Below are 21,068 nucleotides of genomic sequence, written 5' to 3'. Positions count from 1 at the left end.
AGGCGGCCCCGGCCCCCACTTTGAAAACCACTGGGCTAGGCTACAATAAGATTCTCATTTTAAGGCTAGTTTTAATGTTATGAGGACAAGGAGTGCAACGCTGAATTGAATAACGTTTTCCCCAGCCTAACCAAACGGACGATAACGCACAACAAAATATAAAAAAGTATTTCCTTAAATTCCTGTAAATTCTAGCATAGTCCTCATTACAATCTATCAGTCGGCACTCCATCTTTTCCATCATATAGTGACGTCAGCACTTCTCTGTCTTTCTCAATCGCTGGATGGAGCTGTCTTTTTGTGCTAGTGCTGAGCGGCGCCCACGCGCAGGAACCCGTCACCACCATCATAAACCTCTATATGTTTAGCCTGATTTTTGCTTTCATCCTCTCAAACGTTACTGAGGATCGAAAAATACTGAGTGCATTTAATGTGGGCGATTGGGGAAAGGATGAGAACCGTGACTGAGAACTAACTGTGGGATAGTCTACGGTGATCTACTGCGTAAATATGTTACTCAAAACATTACATCACCGTCGACTAGTATTGTATGTTTTCCTGTTATTTGGGGTGACTCAAGCTTTAACGCGGTCCTCGCAATTGGGTCTGTCAGATTTAAAATCCAAAATATCAGGAGTAGAGGAGTTGCTGGAAGAATTTCGCAAACAGCTGCAACAAGATCAAGCTTATTCGAGGGACGATGACGCAGGGGATGTGTGCCTTAATGATTTCACCGAGATGGAGGAGCACATCATCCGGGCGAGGGACTCCATCGAACAAGGCGCCACCTTCCTCTCTGCGCCGAGCCGAGTGTACAGCTGGAAGGACTGCCTCCACGCCTGCTGCTTGGAGCCGCACTGCACCGTGGCGGTGATGCAGGAGGACCTCAAGCAGTCAGAAGAAAGCCTCGGTTGCTATTTGTTCAACTGCACGTACAGGAATAAAAACGTGTGTACATTCTCAATGCAGCAGGGGTTTAGCACGTATAGCCGGGTTCATAATGTGACAGCGCATCGGCCCGCAGCTGCCCCCAGCAATAGTGATATGAGCAAGCAGCTGAGTCCACGAAGGAGGCCTCTGGACGACCAGGCAGAAGATGAAACATCCGAACTAGGTAATTAGGCTATGCGTGATGGCCGGCAACAGGTCTACTGGTCTGTCAGTTGTAGCCTAGGCTATTATTATTTTCTATAGTAGATCGATGGTAGTGTATAATATTTCTTTTATGTTTTACAATACCTCTACAATATCCTTCCTTACCCTCTATAGTGTTCCTATAGTAGGCCTAGTCATATAGTGATTCTAGCCCAAATTAGGCCTACTATAAGATTCCTATAATATCTATACTAGCCTATTCCTGTTGGATTACTATCCTTTTGTACTGTCTTTTGTAATGGTTGATGTGCAGAATTCCTTTATTTAGCCCTTCTGATAGCGAGCGTTGACCATTATCCTATATTTGTGAGTTGTGTAATGTCAGAATGCTCAGAACACATATAACTTTATGAATGTTTGATCAAGTATGTATACAAGTAGCTAATGTGAAGAGAGTGTACAGATGAACTTCTACATACCACTTTTTCAAGTTTATCATGTGACAGGGAATTAAACTTTAACTTCAGCTCTCAGTTCTAAAATAAGACACATGGCCTTCAGGCACAAACTGAAATCAGTGTTTGAAGTGGACTGTGTGTTTACTTTTCAGACATGGACGAGCCACCTCGCACTGATGCCGGCAAGGATGTGATGGTCCAATTACCCACTGACTGGGCTGTACTGGACGGGAGGGACAGTGTGGATGACCATGGGGTCGCCCACTATGAATGGGCACTGGTCAAGGGGAACCCCTCTGTAACAATAAAGGTAATACTTTTGCATTTAAAAAAGTTGTGCTTTTGCACACCTCCTTGGGACGAGTGCGTCTGAGAAGGACCACAGGGTCACCAATGTCAGAAAGTCAGAAGAAAGTAGGAAGCTCCCGCACACTCTCTTCATTTGCAATTCTACTGTTTTTTTTATTGCAAAACAGTAAAAAAACAGTTAAAAAACAGTACAATTGCAAATGAAGACAGTGTGCGGGAGCTGAGGAGACCTTAGTTAGGAATTAATACAATACTCTGTATTGTACAGTACATGGTAGTTGTGTGATAAATACTTGGATGTAGAGACATGTACATGGATAGATCAGTCAATCAATCAATAAATAAGTAAACAGAGAATTAGATAGATGGTTATATTGGCTATGAACTGATTGGTTGGCTATATAGTGTATTTGTAGTGTATTTGTAGTGTACATAGTGTGCCCTCTGGTTGTGCCAACAGAAACTGTATCTCAGATACATCCTGTTGCATTTCCTTTTTTAATGTGGCACGCTTCCGCTTGTCCTCAAACTCTGTGGAGCAGGCTTAGTTATACACAGTTAAGAGAGGAGGAAAGAGTCAGCACGGCGTTTAGTCACATAACAAGGGACCAAAGATAATGTTAAGCAAACATGGCCACATGCAGGGCTACACACAGACACACTTTACACTCACATTTGATGTGTTTAGTCCACGTTAGTGTCGCCGCACCTTGCGTTAGGCGTGTTGAAATGGAGCCGGGGTGGGAAAGCAGGCTCTGCTGTTGTTTGCTGTGCAGATATAGATAAGGGAGCTGTACTCCCCCACCTGCTCTGAGCACAAAAAGCCCCATTGTTACTCCCTGTGGACTCAGGAGCTTGAGGGACACACAGGGCTAATGCTCGACACTATTTGTCAAAGAATTAAGCATCACAGTGAATATAATGCATCTGGAAGGATAAGCAGCCGGATTGATTTTAATGATCTGAATGGGAAGTTTATTTGAATGCAAAGGAATAGAGCAGAATGTGCATATTATCCTACAAATGAACGTTTTTAGCAGAACATAAAGAAAGAAAGAAATCAAGAAATCCTCAGAGTCCGAGTACTTGTATCTTTTCAAAGTTGTGTGGTGAAATTTTTAATTACTAAATGACTCTCACTGCTGACATGTCCTCAGCTTATCTGTGATGCTAACTGGTTGAAGCTAAGCATGTGAGGCTACAAAATTAAAGAGTGAGAGTAAAGAGTGAGAGATGTTAATAAATTAACAGTTTTGTATAAAAGTCACTTTTTTAGGCCAGTAAATATACCGTACACTAGGGGCCAGCACAAATCTCACATATAGGGGCCAATATGTGTGTTTGTGTGTGTGTGTGTGTGTGTGTGTGTGTTGGGAGGTTTTTACGTTGGACACTGCATGACATCTAGTGCGCATCTCTCTGAAGGTGACCCATCCAGGTCTGCTGAAGATCACTGACCTGCAGGTGGGAGTGTACGTGTTCCAGCTGACCGTCACAGACACGGCGGGGCAGAGGAGCTCGGACAACGTCTCCGTCACTGTGCTGGCTCCTGAGCGTCACTCTGAAGGTGAGAAACGGCCATCACGGCTCACGCCCAGACAGTTTACTACACAAAGCATAAGGACAGGTTGTTGAGCTGAAGAATGAGAGATGAGAAAATATGAAGACATTAGTAATGTTACGGCAGTGTGAACCTGATATTAGCATAGAACTGGGGATTCATGTCAAAATGGTTTTAAAATAGAACGTTTTTATAGGCAGAACATAATTTGAAATAAACAATCAAAAATGTTGACAAGGTGAGATTCTTTACTGAGATGTTTTTTTGGAGGAATTCAAATGTTTTTTTTTTTGTTGTTGTAAGAAACCTTGAGTGCAATTTGGAAATTACATTTATCTTAGATTTATGAATATATAGAAATGTATGGCTAAAATAATGCCTGTCAACACCTTTGGAGTTTGCATTAAACCTAAGCTGTACTTGGTAAACAAAATCAAGCTTTGTACTATGAGACATTTAGAAGGGGAAAGGATGATTGTATGCCACCTTCAAATCCATCTGTGTCTGACACAAAACAAAACAGAACACCTGTCTGTACATGAGCTTGGAATATACATTTTCATCAGTGGCCCACTCCCAGCACAGCGAAGTATTGTATTTACCAAACTATTCAGTTGAAACACCAGGCTCGTAAAGCCGGCTTTGCAGTTGGGATGAACTTTATAGACAATTTTATAGACAATATTTCAGACCGAATAGCACTAGAACTCAGTTAGATTGGGGCCAAAGTCCTAACTAAAAACATTTTTTCTGCCGACCTTGAGCCGGCCCTCTGATAAGCGCTCAGTAGTCGTACAGACTGAACAAATCATCATCAGACATCAACAACTCTACGATAACCAAAACAGTTGTATGCATAAACTGAAAAAGAGAGATGCCAAACCCCTCCACTCTGATAAGCACCCGGCAGCAATACACACTGCCTCCACCGAGGCAAGACAAGTTCATTTAAATAGCACATTTCATACACAGGAGTAATTCAATGTGCTTTACATAAACAAAAGCAAAGAACAATAGTAAAAAAAGCATAAAGGGGCAATAGTCAAAAATAGTTTAAAAAGTAAAGTACATAAAATACCATAATTAAAAACCATAAAAGACACAAAGTAGAATAATTAAAAGACAGAGTGCATCTCATTAACAGGAAGTGTATTTGATCAGTTAGCAGAAAGCATCTGAAAACAATTTGATTTTAAGTCTAGATTTAAAACTGGCTACAGTTGGGGCATTTTTGATGTCATCTGGAAGTTTGTTCAAGAGCTAAACTGCATAGCAGCTTTAAGCTGCTTCATCATCTTCATCAACAGTGGGTTTTACCAACAACAATTCTCCTGACACCTGAGAGGTCTGATGGGTAATTAAGTCCCGTTCCATTTAGTGACAAGCAGTAGTGCAATTCTGTTATTTACTGGAGGCCAGTTCAGGGACTTACGTAAATTAAATGAAGAGCTTGGAAGAACATAAACATCCCTCTCCACAATGGACATAAAAACATAACATAAGAAGGACAGTGGTGAAATGACTCAAAGCCAGTTATTGCCGTCAAACTTCCCTGAATTTCATCACTCAAACAGAGATAACGAGCATGAAGATGATAGAAAAGATGCTGCAAAAAATCTATGTCACCTACCAAGGCTGCTGAGAGGCAATCAGAAGAGAAGGGTCATGCTGAAACATCAGGACTGTCTGACACACACATATATCCCACCCCACCTTCTCTGACTCCGTCACCGCAAAAACACTACAAGGACACTGCTGAAATGACTTAAGGCGAACCATCTCCTAGTCTCCGCCAAAGATACAGTACAGTCTTACTTAAAGCATCTGTTTGGAAGATGTGTCAATTCTGTACAACTTTTTGTCAATTTACATTCTTGTGAATTTAGTCCTACTTCTGCATTACTAGTCCTTATGGCATGAATCGGCTCCTTTTTTCACTAACACTGAATGAATCTCAGAAATTATATTGAATTTATCTTTGATGCATTCATGTATGTTTCAGCTATCCTACTTGTGCTACCAGTGTCCTTCCGTAATGTGTATTGACTGGTGAGAGAAATCCAGTGTCAGTGGGCCTGATGAAAGCCTTTCATAGCTAACCAGAGGCCATCTGTGTCCGCAGCGTGCATCGGCTCGTGCTCCCACTACCAGTTCATGTGCGACGACGGCTGCTGCATCGACATCAGCTACGCGTGTGATGGGAAACAGCAATGTCCAGACCGCTCGGACGAAGACTTCTGCCATAGCTGTGCGTGTCTCTCTTCACCTAAAACCTAAACCTGACACATACTCTGGACACTAACCTTTGTCCTCTTTTTACAATGTCTCTAATGCCAACATGAAAGTCAAGCATCTTCAAGGTTGCATAATAAAATAATCTAAGCCTGTAAATTCTCAATAGATGAAATTACATTTGGTTGGCTACCCAATCATCTAATAATAAATTCAAACATTTTGAAAGGAGAGAGAGGAGTTCAATTAACATAAGGATCGGACTGTTAGTTATCCTAAGATGACTCACATACTGTGCTTTTGTTTCCCCTCTCTAGTTGATGGAGGCAGGAAGACTGTCAATCATGCTGCTACGCCTCAGCAAGCTCAGCCAGCCGATCAGTCCATGATACCAACCAGACCCAAGGCAACCATGGAGGAGGCTAGACCATCAGTGGGTCAGATTCCCACCAGAAGCAAGCCACCTCCTCCGGCCGCCCCTGAAAGCCACAATCCACAGAATGAACTTATACCAGGTAAAAAAAAGGGTTAACAAAGCATGGTACTCAGACAAGTCGATGGCAGTGTAGTAGTGGATAAGGACTGGCCCTGACTTCTGTAAGGCACTTTCGATAAAAGCATCAGCCAAATTAATAAAGATTAAGTCAAACATTGCATTCCCATCACTAGCATCTCATGCTTGCAGCAGCATCAAAACTCCATTCAGCAGAATTCAGAATTCCATTCAGTCTACATTACAATGGCACCAGACGTCATCTTTTCAACTATTCAATATGGACTTAAGCATATTAGTCAAGCACCAATACGTAATTAAACCATGCATAGTTATACGAGTCAATTGTTACCTCCACCAAGGAAGTTCTGCTTTCTGTGCAGTCTGTCTCTGTTTGTACTTTATTGTCATTACTATTTATGCATAGACACTCTTATCTGGAGCGGCTTACAAAGACCTCTGTAAACCGGTGGGTGGTGACCTTCAGTCTGTATTCAGTTAGAGGGTTTAAAAGTCAAAGGTAAAGGTCAGAGATTGGGCCTGTCAGTGAAAATACAAATACGAAGCAAAGAGAGCAAAGAGAAGGAGAAACGGGGAAACAGATCAAATCTCAAATCAGGCAGTGCACCCTATAGCCTTAACCGACAGCAGTCCATCAGAGTCACTCTTCGGCAATGCAAGAATATGGCAGGACAGAAATCCAGAGAACCAAGTGCAGAAGGTCTCTTTAATGGACGGTTTACCTAGATTTACACAGATTGAGGATCTCACAGGCAGCTGAAATGAATGAAAGTGAACTGTGTATCTGTGGGTTTGGAGTGCAGAGGGACTAGTCCTGTAGCATGGGCCCAGTGGTGAGCTACAGCTGCCCAGTATATTATCCCATCTCGGCAGGTTCTCGGGGTCTGGACACAAAGCTTCCCCTGTTTGCAGCCACCTGATCCCTTATGAGTATGCCATGGTTACCTGAGTCCAGACTGAAACCTTGTCCCATGCCAACACACACACACACGCACACACACACACACACACATTTTCTCTCTTTCTCTCTGTCTTAATTCTCACTCACCTCTGTTTGCAGAGCAATGTACATCGCCCCCTGTGGTTGGACCATGCAAGGGCATATTCCCTCGTTGGTACTATGACCCAAATGCAGGGGAGTGCAAGCACTTTATCTATGGTGGCTGCAAAGGCAACCACAACAACTTTCTGCAAGATTCAGATTGCATCAATGAATGTATACAAAGACCTGGTAAGGGTTTGAAATTGTTATCCATTAATTAGCAAGAGTTTTATAGAACTGTGAACACTTACTAGCGTTTACTAATATGTTATCATTACATCAACATTTGCTAATACGTTCATAGCATATTATACTCTTGATGTTAAGTTAAGTAATATAATTTTCAGCTCCAGCTAAACCAGAGACCACAACAGCTCCTGCTCCTAATCCACATACAGAGATGGGTTTGTGTTTTCTGCTTCTGAAATCCCTATTAATGATACTACCCAAGTCTTCTCCTTCCATGATCATGACTTAGACCAACATTCTTGTTCTTGTTTTTTTCCCCTCAGCTGTGTTTTCCAAAGTGGCTGTGTCTGAACTCCAACCGGAGAATCTTCCTGTCTCAAAATCTCACAGAGTTTTAGGAGGACACCCACCACCAGAGTCAGGTACTTCATAATATATCAGTTCATTATATCATTATGTGTCCGATAAACAGGCTGCAGACTGCAGCAACTAAGTGTACTGCTCCTACTGTACCTTCAATAAGTTCTGGTAATTTTGCATGTTTGGTTGTGTTTAGATGGTTAAAGAGTGCTGCGTTGAACTCTGTGGCTTGTGCAAGTGCTCTGAGAAGGCAATTGTTTGCTTTCGTTTTAAAATGTGTTAGCCTGATGAAATAGTTGTAAATATAGAAATAAAAATATATTTGGGGCAGCTGTGGCCTACTGGTTAGCGCTTTAGACTTGTAACCAGAGGGTTGCTGGTTCGAACCCCGACCAGTAGGCACGGCTGAAGTGCCCTTGAGCAAGGCACCTAACCCCTCACTGCTCCCCGAGCTGTTGTTGCAGGCAGCTCACTGCACTGGGATTAGTGCGTGCTTCACAGTGTGTTCACTGTGTGCTGAGTGTGTTTCACTAATTCACAGATTGGGGTAAATGCAGAGACCAAATTTCCCTCACGGGATCAAAAGTGTATATATACTGTAGTAGCGTTTAAGTTTTAAATTTGTCTACTACTTGTGGCTGAGTGGATCCTAGTCTTGACGCGTGTTGATGAGGAGTAGTGAAATGATGAGGAGTGGTGGTTTTGTTCCAAGTCGGTCCCTTCTGACCATTTATTGTTGACAGTTTGTTGCAAAGAAAAACATGAAAATACACTATAAGGCTTTCTATTAAAGTCCAAAAGTCCAAGCTTTAGTCAGCAGAGCAGCACGGTCAAAAGACTGTATGCCCTTCTCAGCCACGCCCACATGCTGCAGCCTACAGCTTTTAAGGTCATCCCCCTGGGGCTCCACCTTCAGCAACCTCCTCCAGGATCCTGTAGGTGGGACAGACAGACCTGTGCCCATACTCAATCCAATCAACCACTCTCACATACATACGCACACAGACATGCACACACATACTTACTCCGGCTAATAAACAAGGAAAATATAAGAATTAACATAAAGCTCAATTTGGCTCCTACATACCGGCCCCTAATTGTATTTGTAGAGGCAAAGACAATTAATTCATTAAATTATAAAAGGAGCCATTTCTATTTGCACCCGAATTATTCTAAATTATTTGCAACTGAAATCTCAAAATATTAAAGCAAAGTGAATCAGTTCACTTATCTTTAATCCTTTTTGACTTGTTCTGAACCCATCACAGAAGTGTCATCACCCTCCAGCAGCAAGCAGACTTTAGATACTGGCCTCTCCAGCACACTGGTCTTCGTTTGCAGCTTCACAACTCTGACATGGCCTCTGGTGTCAGGTTTGGCCTCCAAAATTCTTCCAAGTAGCCATGAATTACGAGGGGCTGAGTTGTCTGCGATTAGGACAATGTCTCCAGGGATGAAGTTTCTTTTGACTCTTGACCACTTTTGCCTTTCTTGAAGAAGAGGTAGGTATTCCAGCAGCCATCTCTTCCAGAAGAGCTCTGCTATATACTGGACCTGTCTCCAGCGTCTCCTGTGGTAAAGGTCAGACCTTGAAAACACTCCAGGGGGCAGAAGTGGGTTAGTCCTGAGCAACAAAATGTGATTAGGAGTCAGGGCTTCCAAATCGTGTGGGTCATCAGAAACTTTTGTAATAGGCCGGCTGTTAAGAATCGCCTCAACTTCACAGAAAACAGTGCTTAGGCCTTCATCATCTAGTGTTTGTTGTTTGCAGACTGAACATAAGATATGCCTTACCATTCTGATGAGGCGTTCCCAGCACCCACCATGATGAGAAGCAGTAGGGGGGTTGAAGCTCCAGTGAACTCCCTCCTTCATCAGAGCTTGGTGGATCTTTCTTTGGTCTAATGTTCTGAGTGCTTCTCTTAGTTCCCTTTCTGCACCGACAAGGTTAGTGCCATGATCAGATCTTATGTGTTGTGCATGGCCTCTTCGGCATAGAAACCTCCTGATGGCATTGATGCACGAGTGTGTATCTAAAGAGTAGGCAACCTCCAGATGTACTGCTCGACTTGTCATGCAGGTAAAGATGACACCATACCTTTTTACTGTGCTCCTTCCCCTTCTCACCTCTAAAGGGCCAAAATAGTCAAGACCAATGTTGGAGAATGGTGGTAAGTCCATGACTAGCCTTTCCCTTGGCAGATCAGCCATCTTTTGTTCACCAGGTTTTCCTCTGTTCTTTCTGCAAGTTACACAGTGAGAGATAATCTTTCTTGAAGCAGAATTAGCACTTGTAATCCAGTATGTTTTACGCACCTGGGATAACATGTGGTTCCTTCCTCCATGTCCAGTTTGAGCATGGACATGGCGTAAGATCAGAGTGGACACATGGTGGGTTTTGGCCAAAATGGCAGGATGTTTTCTTTCCTCAGGCATTGCTGTTCTTCTGAGGCGACCGCCCACTCTGAGGATTCCATTGTCCAGCACTGGATCCAATTTGTATATGCTACTGGTCTTTTTCACAATGGAAGCGCCCTCTTGCAGCATGTTGATTTCATCAGGGAAACTTTGTCTCTGTACATACGATAGAATAGCCTTTTCTGCCTTTATCAGATCATTCACTGTTATTGCTTCTTTTATGTTGTCTTTGACATACCCTTTTGTCATTCTGGTTACCCTTAGAGTCTGCTTACAATCTTTCTTTGAGTCATTTCCTTTCTGCACAAGGTGTTTTAATGCTTCTTTCACTTTAAGGATCCATGCAACAGCTACTCTCAACTTCAGCCAATCTGAAAAGTGATTGAGCAACTTGTCTGTGGGCCTTTCCTCACATGTCTGCATAATTGCATTCACTGTTGCAGATTTCCTCACCTCTGGATCATCTTCACAAAGTTCAACATTGTCCACTGATTCATTCGGCCAGTCCTCTTCTGATGACCAAAGGAACTCTGGTCCAGAGATCCACCTTGGGTTCCTCATGAACCTCTCTGCGCTCACACCTCTAGAGCAGTCGTCTGCGGGGTTTCTCTTTGTGTCAATATACCTCCACTGATTGACTTGTGTAGCCTCCCTAATCCTAGATGTCCTATTCGCCACATAGGTATGAAAACGAGTGTGGTCATTTGAGATATACTTTAAGACATGTGCTGTCAGACCAAAACACTGACCTATCTGTAGGTGGCGGCAATTCTTTTTTTAACATGTTATCCACTTTAACTGACAAAGCTGCAGCTGCTAACTCCAACCTTGGGATGGTCTGTCGTTTTAATGGAGCTACTCTTGACTTGCCAATCAAGAATGATACATAGACTTTCCCTTCTCCATTTGTCATTCTGAGATAGCTGACTGTTCCATAGCCTAGCTCGCTGGCATCAGAGAAGTGGTGAATCTGGTTTTGCACTGACTCACCAAAATCATTTGACTTCAAGCAGCGTGAAACTTTAAAGTCTGTGAGTTGTGAGAGACTTCCGGTCCATTTGGTCCACTGGTCAGAAAGTGTGTTGGGAATGGTCATGTCCCATCCAAGGTCCTGTCGGCACCATTCCTGTAACAACAGTTTAGCTGGCAAGGTAAGTGGAGACAGAAAGCCTAATGGATCATATATAGAGCTTACCATTAATAGGATGCCCCTTCTGGTAAGTGCACGCTCACTGATGGTGATGTTGAACTTGAAGGAGTCACTTTGGACACACCATTGAAGTCCTAAGGCTCGTTCCATGGGCAATGGATCTTTGCTTAAGTCCAAGTCTTTTATCTCTTTAACTCTGTCTTCTTGTGGGACAGCACCAAGGACAGCTCTGCTGTTGCTTACCCATTTTGACAAATGGAAGCCTCCTCTATGACAGATTTCAGTGAGGTCTGAGATGAGCTCCATTGCTTTTAGTTCTGTGGGCATAGATTTTAAACAATCATCTACATAAAAGTGTTCTATAATTGTGTTTGTTACCTCAGGAGGGAAGTTGTTTGCATTGTCCTGTGCAGTCTTTCTGAGAGCAAAGTTGGCTATGCTTGGTGAAGAGACTGCACCAAACAAATGAACAGTCATGCGATATTCCACTGGAGCATCATCCACATTCCCTTGTGGCCACCATAAGAAGCGCAGGAAGTCCATGTCACTTTCAGTCACCTGGACTTGGTGGAACATGGCCTGTATGTCCGCCATCAGCGCTATAGGTTCTTCTCGGAAACGTGTCAGCACTCCAATCAGCGTGTTCGTCAAATTTGGGCCTTGGAGTAATTCAGAGTTAAGGGATGTCCCCTGAAAGGTTGCACCACAATCAAAGACTACTCTAATGGTCTTCTTTTTTGGGTGATATACCCCATGATGAGGGATATACCAAACCTTTCCATCTGTCCTATACAGTTGTGCAAAGGGAACCATTTCAGCGTAGCCTTTGTGAATGACATCACTGAGGAACTCTGTATACTCCCTTTGATAGTACGGATCTCTTTTGAACTTCCTTTTCAGATTCAACAGGCGCTGTTCTGCAACAACGCGGTTGTTGGGCATTGTGATATTATCTGATTTGAAAGGTAAGTTAATGCAGTAGTGACCCTCTTTCACTTTCACAGATTCATTGACAATGTTCAGGAATTTCTTGTCATTCACTGACATTTCAGTTTTTTCTTCATAGGCCTTCTCGTTGAAATCTGTGTTGTATTGCCTCACCAGAAGTTCTTGCAGGTCGACCAAGGAGATCCTATTGGCAGTCACTGTGGCAATTTCCACACCTTTGCTGCATCCTCCCAATGGACCATTTATCACCCAGCCTAACAGGGTTTTAACGGCATAAGGCCCATGTTTTTGTGAATTGATCACTTGCCAGGGTTCCATCATATTTGCTGCGTTCATTCCAATGAGCAAGTCAACATCAGAGTCTATCTGGGGTAAGTGGATTTCACTGAGGTAAGGCCATTCCTTTAAGTCCTCCTGTGTTGGGATGTTGTGTTTTGTCACTGGCATGGACCTTTGAGTGTAAACTTCAGTTATAGGCATGCATTTGCTACTTTTCAGCTCACTCACTTCCAGTCCTGACAGCAACACACTCTTGACAGGTCTTTCATATGACAATGTTCTCAATAACACAGTGGTTTGTTTTCCTTCCAGGCTTAACTTCTGCGCCAGCCTTTCCGTGCAGAATGTTGTTGAACTTCCCGGATCGAGAAAAGCATAAGTTTGAATGATCCTGTTTCCTTTAACAGATTTCACTTGAACAGGTAAAATTGAAAGTGCACATTTAGAGTTCCCGGCCCCATTATGCCTACAGATGTTTGATGACACAGTTGGGATGGGCTGTGGTGGTTCCACTGACCTGGAAGTCTCACCTTTGACCTGAAAGTTGATGTGAAGCACACTGGGATGGTTTCGGTTGCACATGTTGCATGACAGACGGTCCTTGCAGTCCTTGCTTAAGTGCCCTTTGCACAAACAACCAAAACAGAGTCCCTTTTCTTTTAAAAGGTTTAACTTTTCCCTGTGGGTTTTCTTCCTGAGGTCAGAGCAATGCTCTACTTTGTGGGCACCTTCACAGCAGAGGCATTTGGGAATTGGATCATTGCTGTTCAAGCTTTGAGCCACTGGAGTGCTCAGTGTTGCCACATTAGCTGCATAAGAAGACTTGGGCCTAGAGATGGACTTACTGATATTGAGACTTCTCCTGCCCGCAACCTTGTCTTGTATGTCTCCAAATATTGGGTTGGAACAAATCTTTGTTTGTTTCTCAATGAACTGAACAAGATCTGCAAATGTGATAGCGCTGTTGTTCTCCAACCTTTCTTGAGCTTTAGTCCGCCATTTATCCCGCAACTTGTAGGGCAATTTCATGACAATGGCTTTCAAGGTGGAAGCTACATTCAGTTCTTTCATGTAATCCAGCCTTTCCATGGTATTACAGCATCCTTTGAGATACAAGGCATAGTCGTTCAAGGCCTTTGGGTCTTCAGGCTTTATGGTAGGCCAATTAAGTACTTTCTCAATGTAAGCTGTAGAAATTGTATACTCATTGCCAAAATGTTCGTGCAACAGGCGTTTGGCTCTGAGATAGCCTTGGTTTCTATCCATGTGCTGGCAACTTTTTACTAACTCTCTAGCTTGACCCTTTGTGTACTGCTCAAGGTAAAACAATCTGTCTTGTGCATCTTCAGTTTTCATCTCAATGTTGTGCTCAAAAGATGACATAAATGACCTGAACTGCAAGATGTCCCCTTCAAAGATGGTAACACTTTTGGGTGGCAATAAAGACAATTGCTGTTGCTTGAGTAGCATAGATGTGATTTCATTTTGTCTATTCAAAATATTTATCAGATTACCAGAGGTTGCACTGTCTTGTACTGGCCTGCGCTGTTCTTGTCCTTGATGTGTTTTCACAGGACCTTCTGTGTCTGCATGTGATTTTACAATAACATCATCAGCCAGCTGTTTATATTCTGTACTAAGCTCAATTCTTTCTGAGAGATCATGAGATTTCTCCACAATAGTTTGCCGAAGAACATTACCTCTTTGCACTGACTGTGGCCTTTGAGCTGCACCTATAGCCTCTTGGGTGTCCTGGAGTAGCCAGTGTTCTTTGTCGTCCTCACCCGAACCTGCTTGTCTGCTGCGCGGTTGGAACAAGGGTATATGCTGCACACCATGCCTGGGTCGAACAGTCCTTCCACCGAGCATGTTAGTGGTTTGAGGTCCTGCACGCAAGGTTTCCATTTCCTGTAGGTACTCGTTCATTCCATCCACTGGAGTGGAAGCCACTTGCTCTTCAGCACCAGCCAACACTGCAAGCTTGGCATTTACAGCAGAGAGCTCAGCTTCAAAGTCCAGAGTCTCCTTTTGCCTCCTTAATTCCTCTCTTTCTTTTCTTAGACATTCTTCCTTTTCTTCTAAAGCATGTCTTTCTTTCAGAGCGGCAGTCTTGACTACAAGAACGGCCTTCTCAGCCTCTGCTACCAGTCTGGCTGATGCTGTACTAACATTTGTCCCTTTGCTTGATGCCCGAGTTACCACAGAGATGCTGTCCTGAGGACGAACTTCCTCCTCTTTCTCAGGTGGTGGTAAAACTGGTGAGAGCAAAGTTGGACAAGATTGAATCCACTCTTCTGCCTTGGCCTTAAACATTTCAATGGTCCTCATTTTTGGTTCATACCACTGCTTTGTGTCTTTAACATGCTCATCCTTTGACAGGAAAGTTTGATAATGCTTGTGAACTTCATTAAAACTCTCCAGCATTTCTATGTATTTCTGTAAATCCTTTTTAACTTCCTCTACATTTGCTTGATCAGACATAAGTTTATTTATCTTATTCATTTTGCGAGTCATTGCAGCACTTCTATTCTTTCTAACATTTTTTGCATCTTCACATGTCAAAGCCTTTCTTAACTCAATTTCTTCCAGCTCTCCTAGAGGTGAAGAAGCCGTGGCATTGGCATCCATCTTGATAACTAAACAAAGTTTTTTGTTCAACTTGACAAACTTAACATTTATTTTTCTTTCAAACTTTAACTCAATATTCCTCAAAACTGATTCTTCTTAAGATACTAAACAAGATTCCTTTCAAAGTTTCTTCATTAACATACCGATTGATCCAGATTCCCTTGGATTAACTTTGGGCCTTCAAACAATCCAGAGTGACACTCACTTCCTTTGTTCCAGTTTCCAGTTGCATGCATAGAAATTAATTCATCCAATGTCATCCAATGTTCCAAGAATCCATCCAGGGTAGTCTTTTGACTAAATTGTAGTAGCGTTTAAGTTTTAAATTTGTCTACTACTTGTGGCTGAGTGGATCCTAGTCTTGACGCGTGTTGATGAGGAGTAGTGAAATGATGAGGAGTGGTGGTTTTGTTCCAAGTCGGTCCCTTCTGACCATTTATTGTTGACAGTTTGTTGTAAAGAAAAACATGAAAATACACTATAAGGCTTTCTATTAAAGTCCAAGCTTTAGTCAGCAGAGCAGCACGGTCAAAAGACTGTATGCCCTTCTCAGCCACGCCCACATGCTGCAGCCTACAGCTTTTAAGGTCATCCCCCTGGGGCTCCACCTTCAGCAACCTCCTCCAGGATCCTGTAGGTGGGACAGACAGACCTGTGCCCATACTCAATCCAATCAACCACTCTCACATACATACGCACACAGACATGCACACACATACTTACTCCGGCTAATAAACAAGGAAAATATAAGAATTAACATAAAGCTCAATTTGGCTCCTACATATACTTATACTTACTTATATACTTTCATATTCTTTTTAACTTTTCAGTCTTATCTTTCATCTCTAAATTACTTGAGGTGGATATGCTGTGATCATCACTGCATTAGTACGGCAGGTTTTGTATGCATGTCGATGCTGATAGGCTAGCACCTGACGTTTTCGTGGTGTAGCTGAGGCCTGAGAGATAGGTAGCCTACGTGGAATGAGGGAGCCTATGGTAGAATGAGCGGGAGAAAGAGTTGGTAAGCCAGTTAGCGATAGGTTGGCCATATATTCGAATTTAGGCCGGACATATGGATTTTAAAAGCCCTGTCCGGCGTCTGGCGCAGCCTCAAACCAGACGCTCATTTGTTCTTTTTGGAGTTGCGTTTGGCATCTAAAGTCTTTGCTTGGATGCAGCATCGTTTCACAAACTATGGACGCGAAGACTGCTGGTCAAATGATGTGCAGTGTTTTGCAATCAGGAGGAAATACTGTATATGTTAAGTTGAGCTGTTTGCATCTTTCCAGCGTGTGTTGCTGGCCTAGCCTAACCTGACCCTCACCAGATGAATTTCGTTCCGCTTAGCTCCGCCTAGCTTCACTCACATCCATCTGGGACTAGTGTTGCACGGTGTATCGATACTAAAAAGGTATCGCGATGCCTTCACGCAAAAAACGATACGATTTCAGACGTTTTTAGAATCGATACTTTATTAAAAATAATAACGTTCTGTGTCTGTGTGAACTGCTGCTCTCACTGCTCCTTGCACGCATCTAGGCAAGTGGGCGTGTCTAAGCAGGCAGCTCTGAGTGAGTCAGTGGGCAGCCAACGTCAACATAGTTCTTTGCCGACAGTTCTAGGCCTTGTGGATAAAACAAAAGGTGCAGTGAAATCTGCAACTATTTCGGATACATCGCGAATAGTGAAGGCAAGCCATCAGGTACACAAAGTCATTTAAAAGCAGTAGGCTACGCATGGAACTTGGCTAAACACCTCGCAGACATATCCCAACATTTTTAAAGAGTTCAAAGAACGACAGGTTAACGATTATGCTATAGAAAACACGACTACATGGTTAGTGCCAAGTTCTTCTCTTATGTTTTAGTCTAGCCTAAGTGAAACGAGTATGGTTATCTGGGATAAAGCGAACCTTCCTTCATCCATGAATTTTGACGAGACATAACGAGCTGTAATCATTTTGACGAGACATAACGAGCTGTAATCATAGGGTGCTAACGTGATGAAAGCGCAATGTTCACGCCAGAATAACATTACCATAACTTGTAAACCATCTATTTCATGTTCGGTCAGTAGCCTACTACTGGTAATATTTGTCATGGCATGTAGACTGCAATTTGTTCAATAATTATTGCCCAGATGTAGGATAGGCTACCCGAAATGCGCTAAATTAAAGCCCACAGCATAATACCACCAAAGCGTGTTGAGTCCTAATAATAGCGGCTTATTGTTACAGTAGCCTACGTGGTAGCAAATCATGTTATCAAAGAAATAGACGTAATGTAGGAATGCACACAGATATATTGCAACAGGTAATGGTGTAGGCTTATCTGACGAAGACCTGAGTGGTTGGAACGTCGTACTTGTACACTGGGCGCAAAGAAGACTATCCTCACATTTTCCCCTTTGCAACTGTCAAAGAAATCCCATGAACACGGGAAGGCCTAGGGTAGCCTATTCATGAGTTTCATCAAGTCCCTTTACACAGGTGTATAAAATCAAGCACCTTGATTATCAATGCAGACTGCATGGTGCTTGATTAATACACCTGTGGAAAGGGACCTGATGAAACCCATCAATACTGTACATCAGATGGCCCCTCTGCATAGCATTCAGTGATTTGCATGCAGTCATTTTAACACTGACCTTGATCTAGCCTAGTTTGGCTATTTAAAGCTACTTTATTGCCAAAACACAACACAATGTAAATGAACTATAACAAACAATAAAGGACTTAATCACACAAAGTAGGCCTACTATTTTACTCACTGCTCCAGGTTAATGTGTGCTTCAATGTGTGACCTGTGTGTTCACTAATTCACGGATGGGATACATGCAGAGACCAAATTCCTTGTATACCAAAGTATACTTGGTCATAAAACCTGATTTACATTACATTTTACACAATTGAAGCGAATTAGGTTGGTAATGTATGTAGTCTCAGAGTAAGTTACACTTTACGGTAAGGGTACATGAATTAATTCATGATTTATGTATTACTTCATTCATTAATATCAAATTAATCATCAGGAATTTACTGAGTTCATAGTTTGTCATTTGTCAAATGAACTATAACAAACAATAAAGGACTTAATCACACAAAGTAGGCCTACTATTTTACTGACTATAAAAAAATAATAATTATGTAGGAAGTTTAGAAGTTTAGAACCCAGAATTGACCTACACACTACAAAAGTGCACCAAATTTAACACAAATGACTCAATACACTTGGAGGAGGTATGAGTCCTTTCTTGTCCAGATATCTTAGGATTTCGCCGAAGTATCGTTTTAGTATCGAGCATCGTGATATTTATGGCAGGTATCGTATCGAAGTCATAATTTTGGTATCGTGACAACACTATCTGGGACCTCTTCCATTGAGAGTGATTTCTGCAACCGACTTTATGGTTCAGCCAATCAGGACGCAGGGCGGGAGTTTCATAGATGTGACATAGTGGAGAAGCGACCGTGAGACTGTTATCAGCGTCACGGGTTGGCTTCGATGTTAGTGGTTGAAGTAGCATGTCATAAGATGACGGACAAGTGGCTTATTCAATCATATGCAAGCATTTTTTGATTAGGCCCAGCCTTCTGAAACACCATTCCAATGGATCGGTTCCAGATGGATGAGTGGAGCTAGGCGGAGCGAAATTCATCTGGCTAGCTAGGGTCAGGTTAGGCCTAGCCTAGGGAAGAAAATATCTGTCTAAGTTATAATAGCCTACCTGTAATATCTGCCAGCAGCTTGCTTGCCAGCATTTCCCAGTAGGCTAGGCCTACTTCGCAAAAGTTGTGAAATATAACAGTCTGCGACTGCTACATAAAAAATAAAAAAACGTGCGTTCATAATACGTGCGTGCTTGAGATGAAACCAGCAGTTTTCAGCAGGATCATGTGAGGAGGACCTGTCTCTTAATTAATTTAAAACAATTCAATGGTTTTACAATGTTTCAGTCAAGCTTTGGTTGGTTTAGATACAACTGGTATGCAAAATGTAAAGTAGTGGATTAACTTTAATTTGCTGTGCTGCATATTGGACAATAGATGCACATAGTAAATTATATAAAGTAGGCTTATTAAAATATGTAAATAGCTTAGTATTGAAGGGAATCCAATCCAGTGCACATGTCTTTGGCAAGTAGCCCTAGGCTACTACAGACATAGGTGAAGAACAGTTAGCCTCAGCAGTAAGCAAAACCAAATATGTACAGCCAGCTTCAAAAGCAAGCAGCCCAGACCCTAAAATTGGGCATTTATAGCTGTGAAGGTAATTCACACACAATTATTTTTCTTTCGCCAAAATATATTTGGTATATATTCTGTAGACATCCAAAATGGGGTGGGGGTTAAAATTTGTAGGAAAAAAAAACTATTGCATAAACAGTATATCTTTTTGTCGTGGAATAGTCTTAATTTTCATTTAGATGTCTTGAAAAGGTCTTAAAAAGTCTTTAAATTTGCACTTGGAAAATGAGCAGATACCCTGAGAAAGACAGTTGGTTAGCTAGCTCATTTAAAATATCCTAAACTTTTTTTGACCCTGCCTTTAAAAAAAATCGGTTAGGAACCGGAATCGAAATAAGAAATCGGAATTGGAATCGTTCAAATTGAAACGATACCCAACCCTAGTGGTATTAGTAGTAGTCGCGAAAAATCATGGGTTTGATTCCCAGCTGCCACAGATGTGCAACAAGGCACTTATCCCTGAGGGAGACGGGCCCTGCAGTTAATAAACATCTGTGAGTCACTTTGGATAAAAAGCTTCAGCCAAATGAATAAAGATCAAGATAGGATCAGGGAGGCTTTAGCTTCAGAATGACCATCTGTTGGACAATGTCCTACAGTTAGATGTCATAGTTCTGATAATGAAAGGAAAGAGTCAAGGAGTTTAAACTTCTTTTCAAAGATGGCTGTGAGTTAGGCTGTACAATGACGTTTCTGTAAGAGATGTTTGCAAGTCAGTGCATTGACTTGACTTGATGGATGCAGTCCTCTTTGCATAAACTCATTGTGCTCCCTGTAAAGTAGTTGGTTATTTCAAAAATTGTAGATATGTTATTGCTACTTAACTGTTGTAGTTGGAGCCTGTATTGCACATTGTTATGCACACTTCAGCAGCTGTGCACTTCAGTCTGTCTGACAATGTGCATTGTATATGTGGAAGTGTTTCACCTTTGCGGTATTCAAAGTAGGGATTTGAATACCTGGAGTCATGATAAGTCCTGAGACTAACTCAACTTCATGTGTTCCCTTTGTGCACTCAGGGGCCATTTTGCCACTGGTCCTGGGCATCCTCATCAGTGCCCTGCTGCTGCTCATGGTGGGCTGTCGGCTGCGTCTTGTGCGACACAAGCTGAAGAAGGCTCGGCCACTGACCACCGAGGAGTCGGATTACCTCATCAATGGCATGTACTTGTAGTAGCCCCAGCAGGACAAACATCCAAACCATGAGAGAGAGAGAGAGATGCAGTCTTTCTCTGATCAATCTATTTTGTCCATCTTCCTCCTGCCTCCCAAATTGAAGTTGGGTTCACACCCTGGCCGCTTTCCGTTCGTTTTTTGTCCTTTCTTCAATTTTAAGGGTAAAACTCAACCTTCTCTGCACAGAGATTTATCCTTAAACCTTAAAAAAAATTGCTATTGAGCTTTTGTTGTCTCATTTGTAATAGCTTTTGTGTACCTGTTGTTTATCATTTGCTTTTTTGAAAAAAATATATATTTCTCTTCACATTTTCAAAACTTTTTTGCTGATTGTGGATGGACATCTCCTATTTGTGCCATAAAATGAGTTATTTTTCAGAGGACATACCTCCATTATGCAACTACATGTGACTTTGTTTATATTTTCACAAATGAAAGACCACGACTTAATGCAAGTCTG

At 42.2% G+C, this 21,068-nt stretch overlaps 1 protein-coding gene across 1 annotated transcript; it reads left to right on the top strand.

Annotated features, from left to right (window-relative positions):
- The first annotated feature begins 252 nt into the window (after positions 1-252).
- Positions 253-20,794, top strand: lrp11 (low density lipoprotein receptor-related protein 11). The gene is made up of 9 exons (XM_076272877.1): positions 253-1,114; positions 1,706-1,863; positions 3,288-3,429; positions 5,546-5,671; positions 5,973-6,170; positions 7,230-7,400; positions 7,559-7,615; positions 7,724-7,822; positions 20,452-20,794. Exons 1-9 carry the CDS (start codon positions 511-513, stop codon positions 20,604-20,606), a joined length of 1,710 nt encoding a protein of 569 aa, XP_076128992.1. The 5' UTR covers positions 253-510; the 3' UTR covers positions 20,607-20,794.
- The last annotated feature ends 274 nt before the right edge of the window (positions 20,795-21,068 follow it).

This window comes from Alosa pseudoharengus, unplaced genomic scaffold (genome assembly GCF_046254945.1).
Source record: "Alosa pseudoharengus isolate Yale_2024_CS ecotype anadromous, Long Island Sound unplaced genomic scaffold, YU_APseudo_1.1 YU_APseudo_1.1_scf_7, whole genome shotgun sequence".
NCBI classification, from domain to species: domain Eukaryota; kingdom Metazoa; phylum Chordata; class Actinopteri; order Clupeiformes; family Clupeidae; genus Alosa; species Alosa pseudoharengus.
This window is presented reverse-complemented; position numbering and strand designations above follow the sequence as displayed.

Coding starts and splice junctions, on each gene's coding strand:
- lrp11 (XM_076272877.1), top strand. CDS start 511: ATGTTACTCAAAACATTACATCACCGTCGACTAGTATTGTATGTTTTC. Junction 1,115..1,705: donor AGATGAAACATCCGAACTAG/GTAATTAGGCTA, acceptor TTTACTTTTCAG/ACATGGACGAGCCACCTCGC. Junction 7,823..20,451: donor ACACCCACCACCAGAGTCAG/GTACTTCATAAT, acceptor TTGTGCACTCAG/GGGCCATTTTGCCACTGGTC.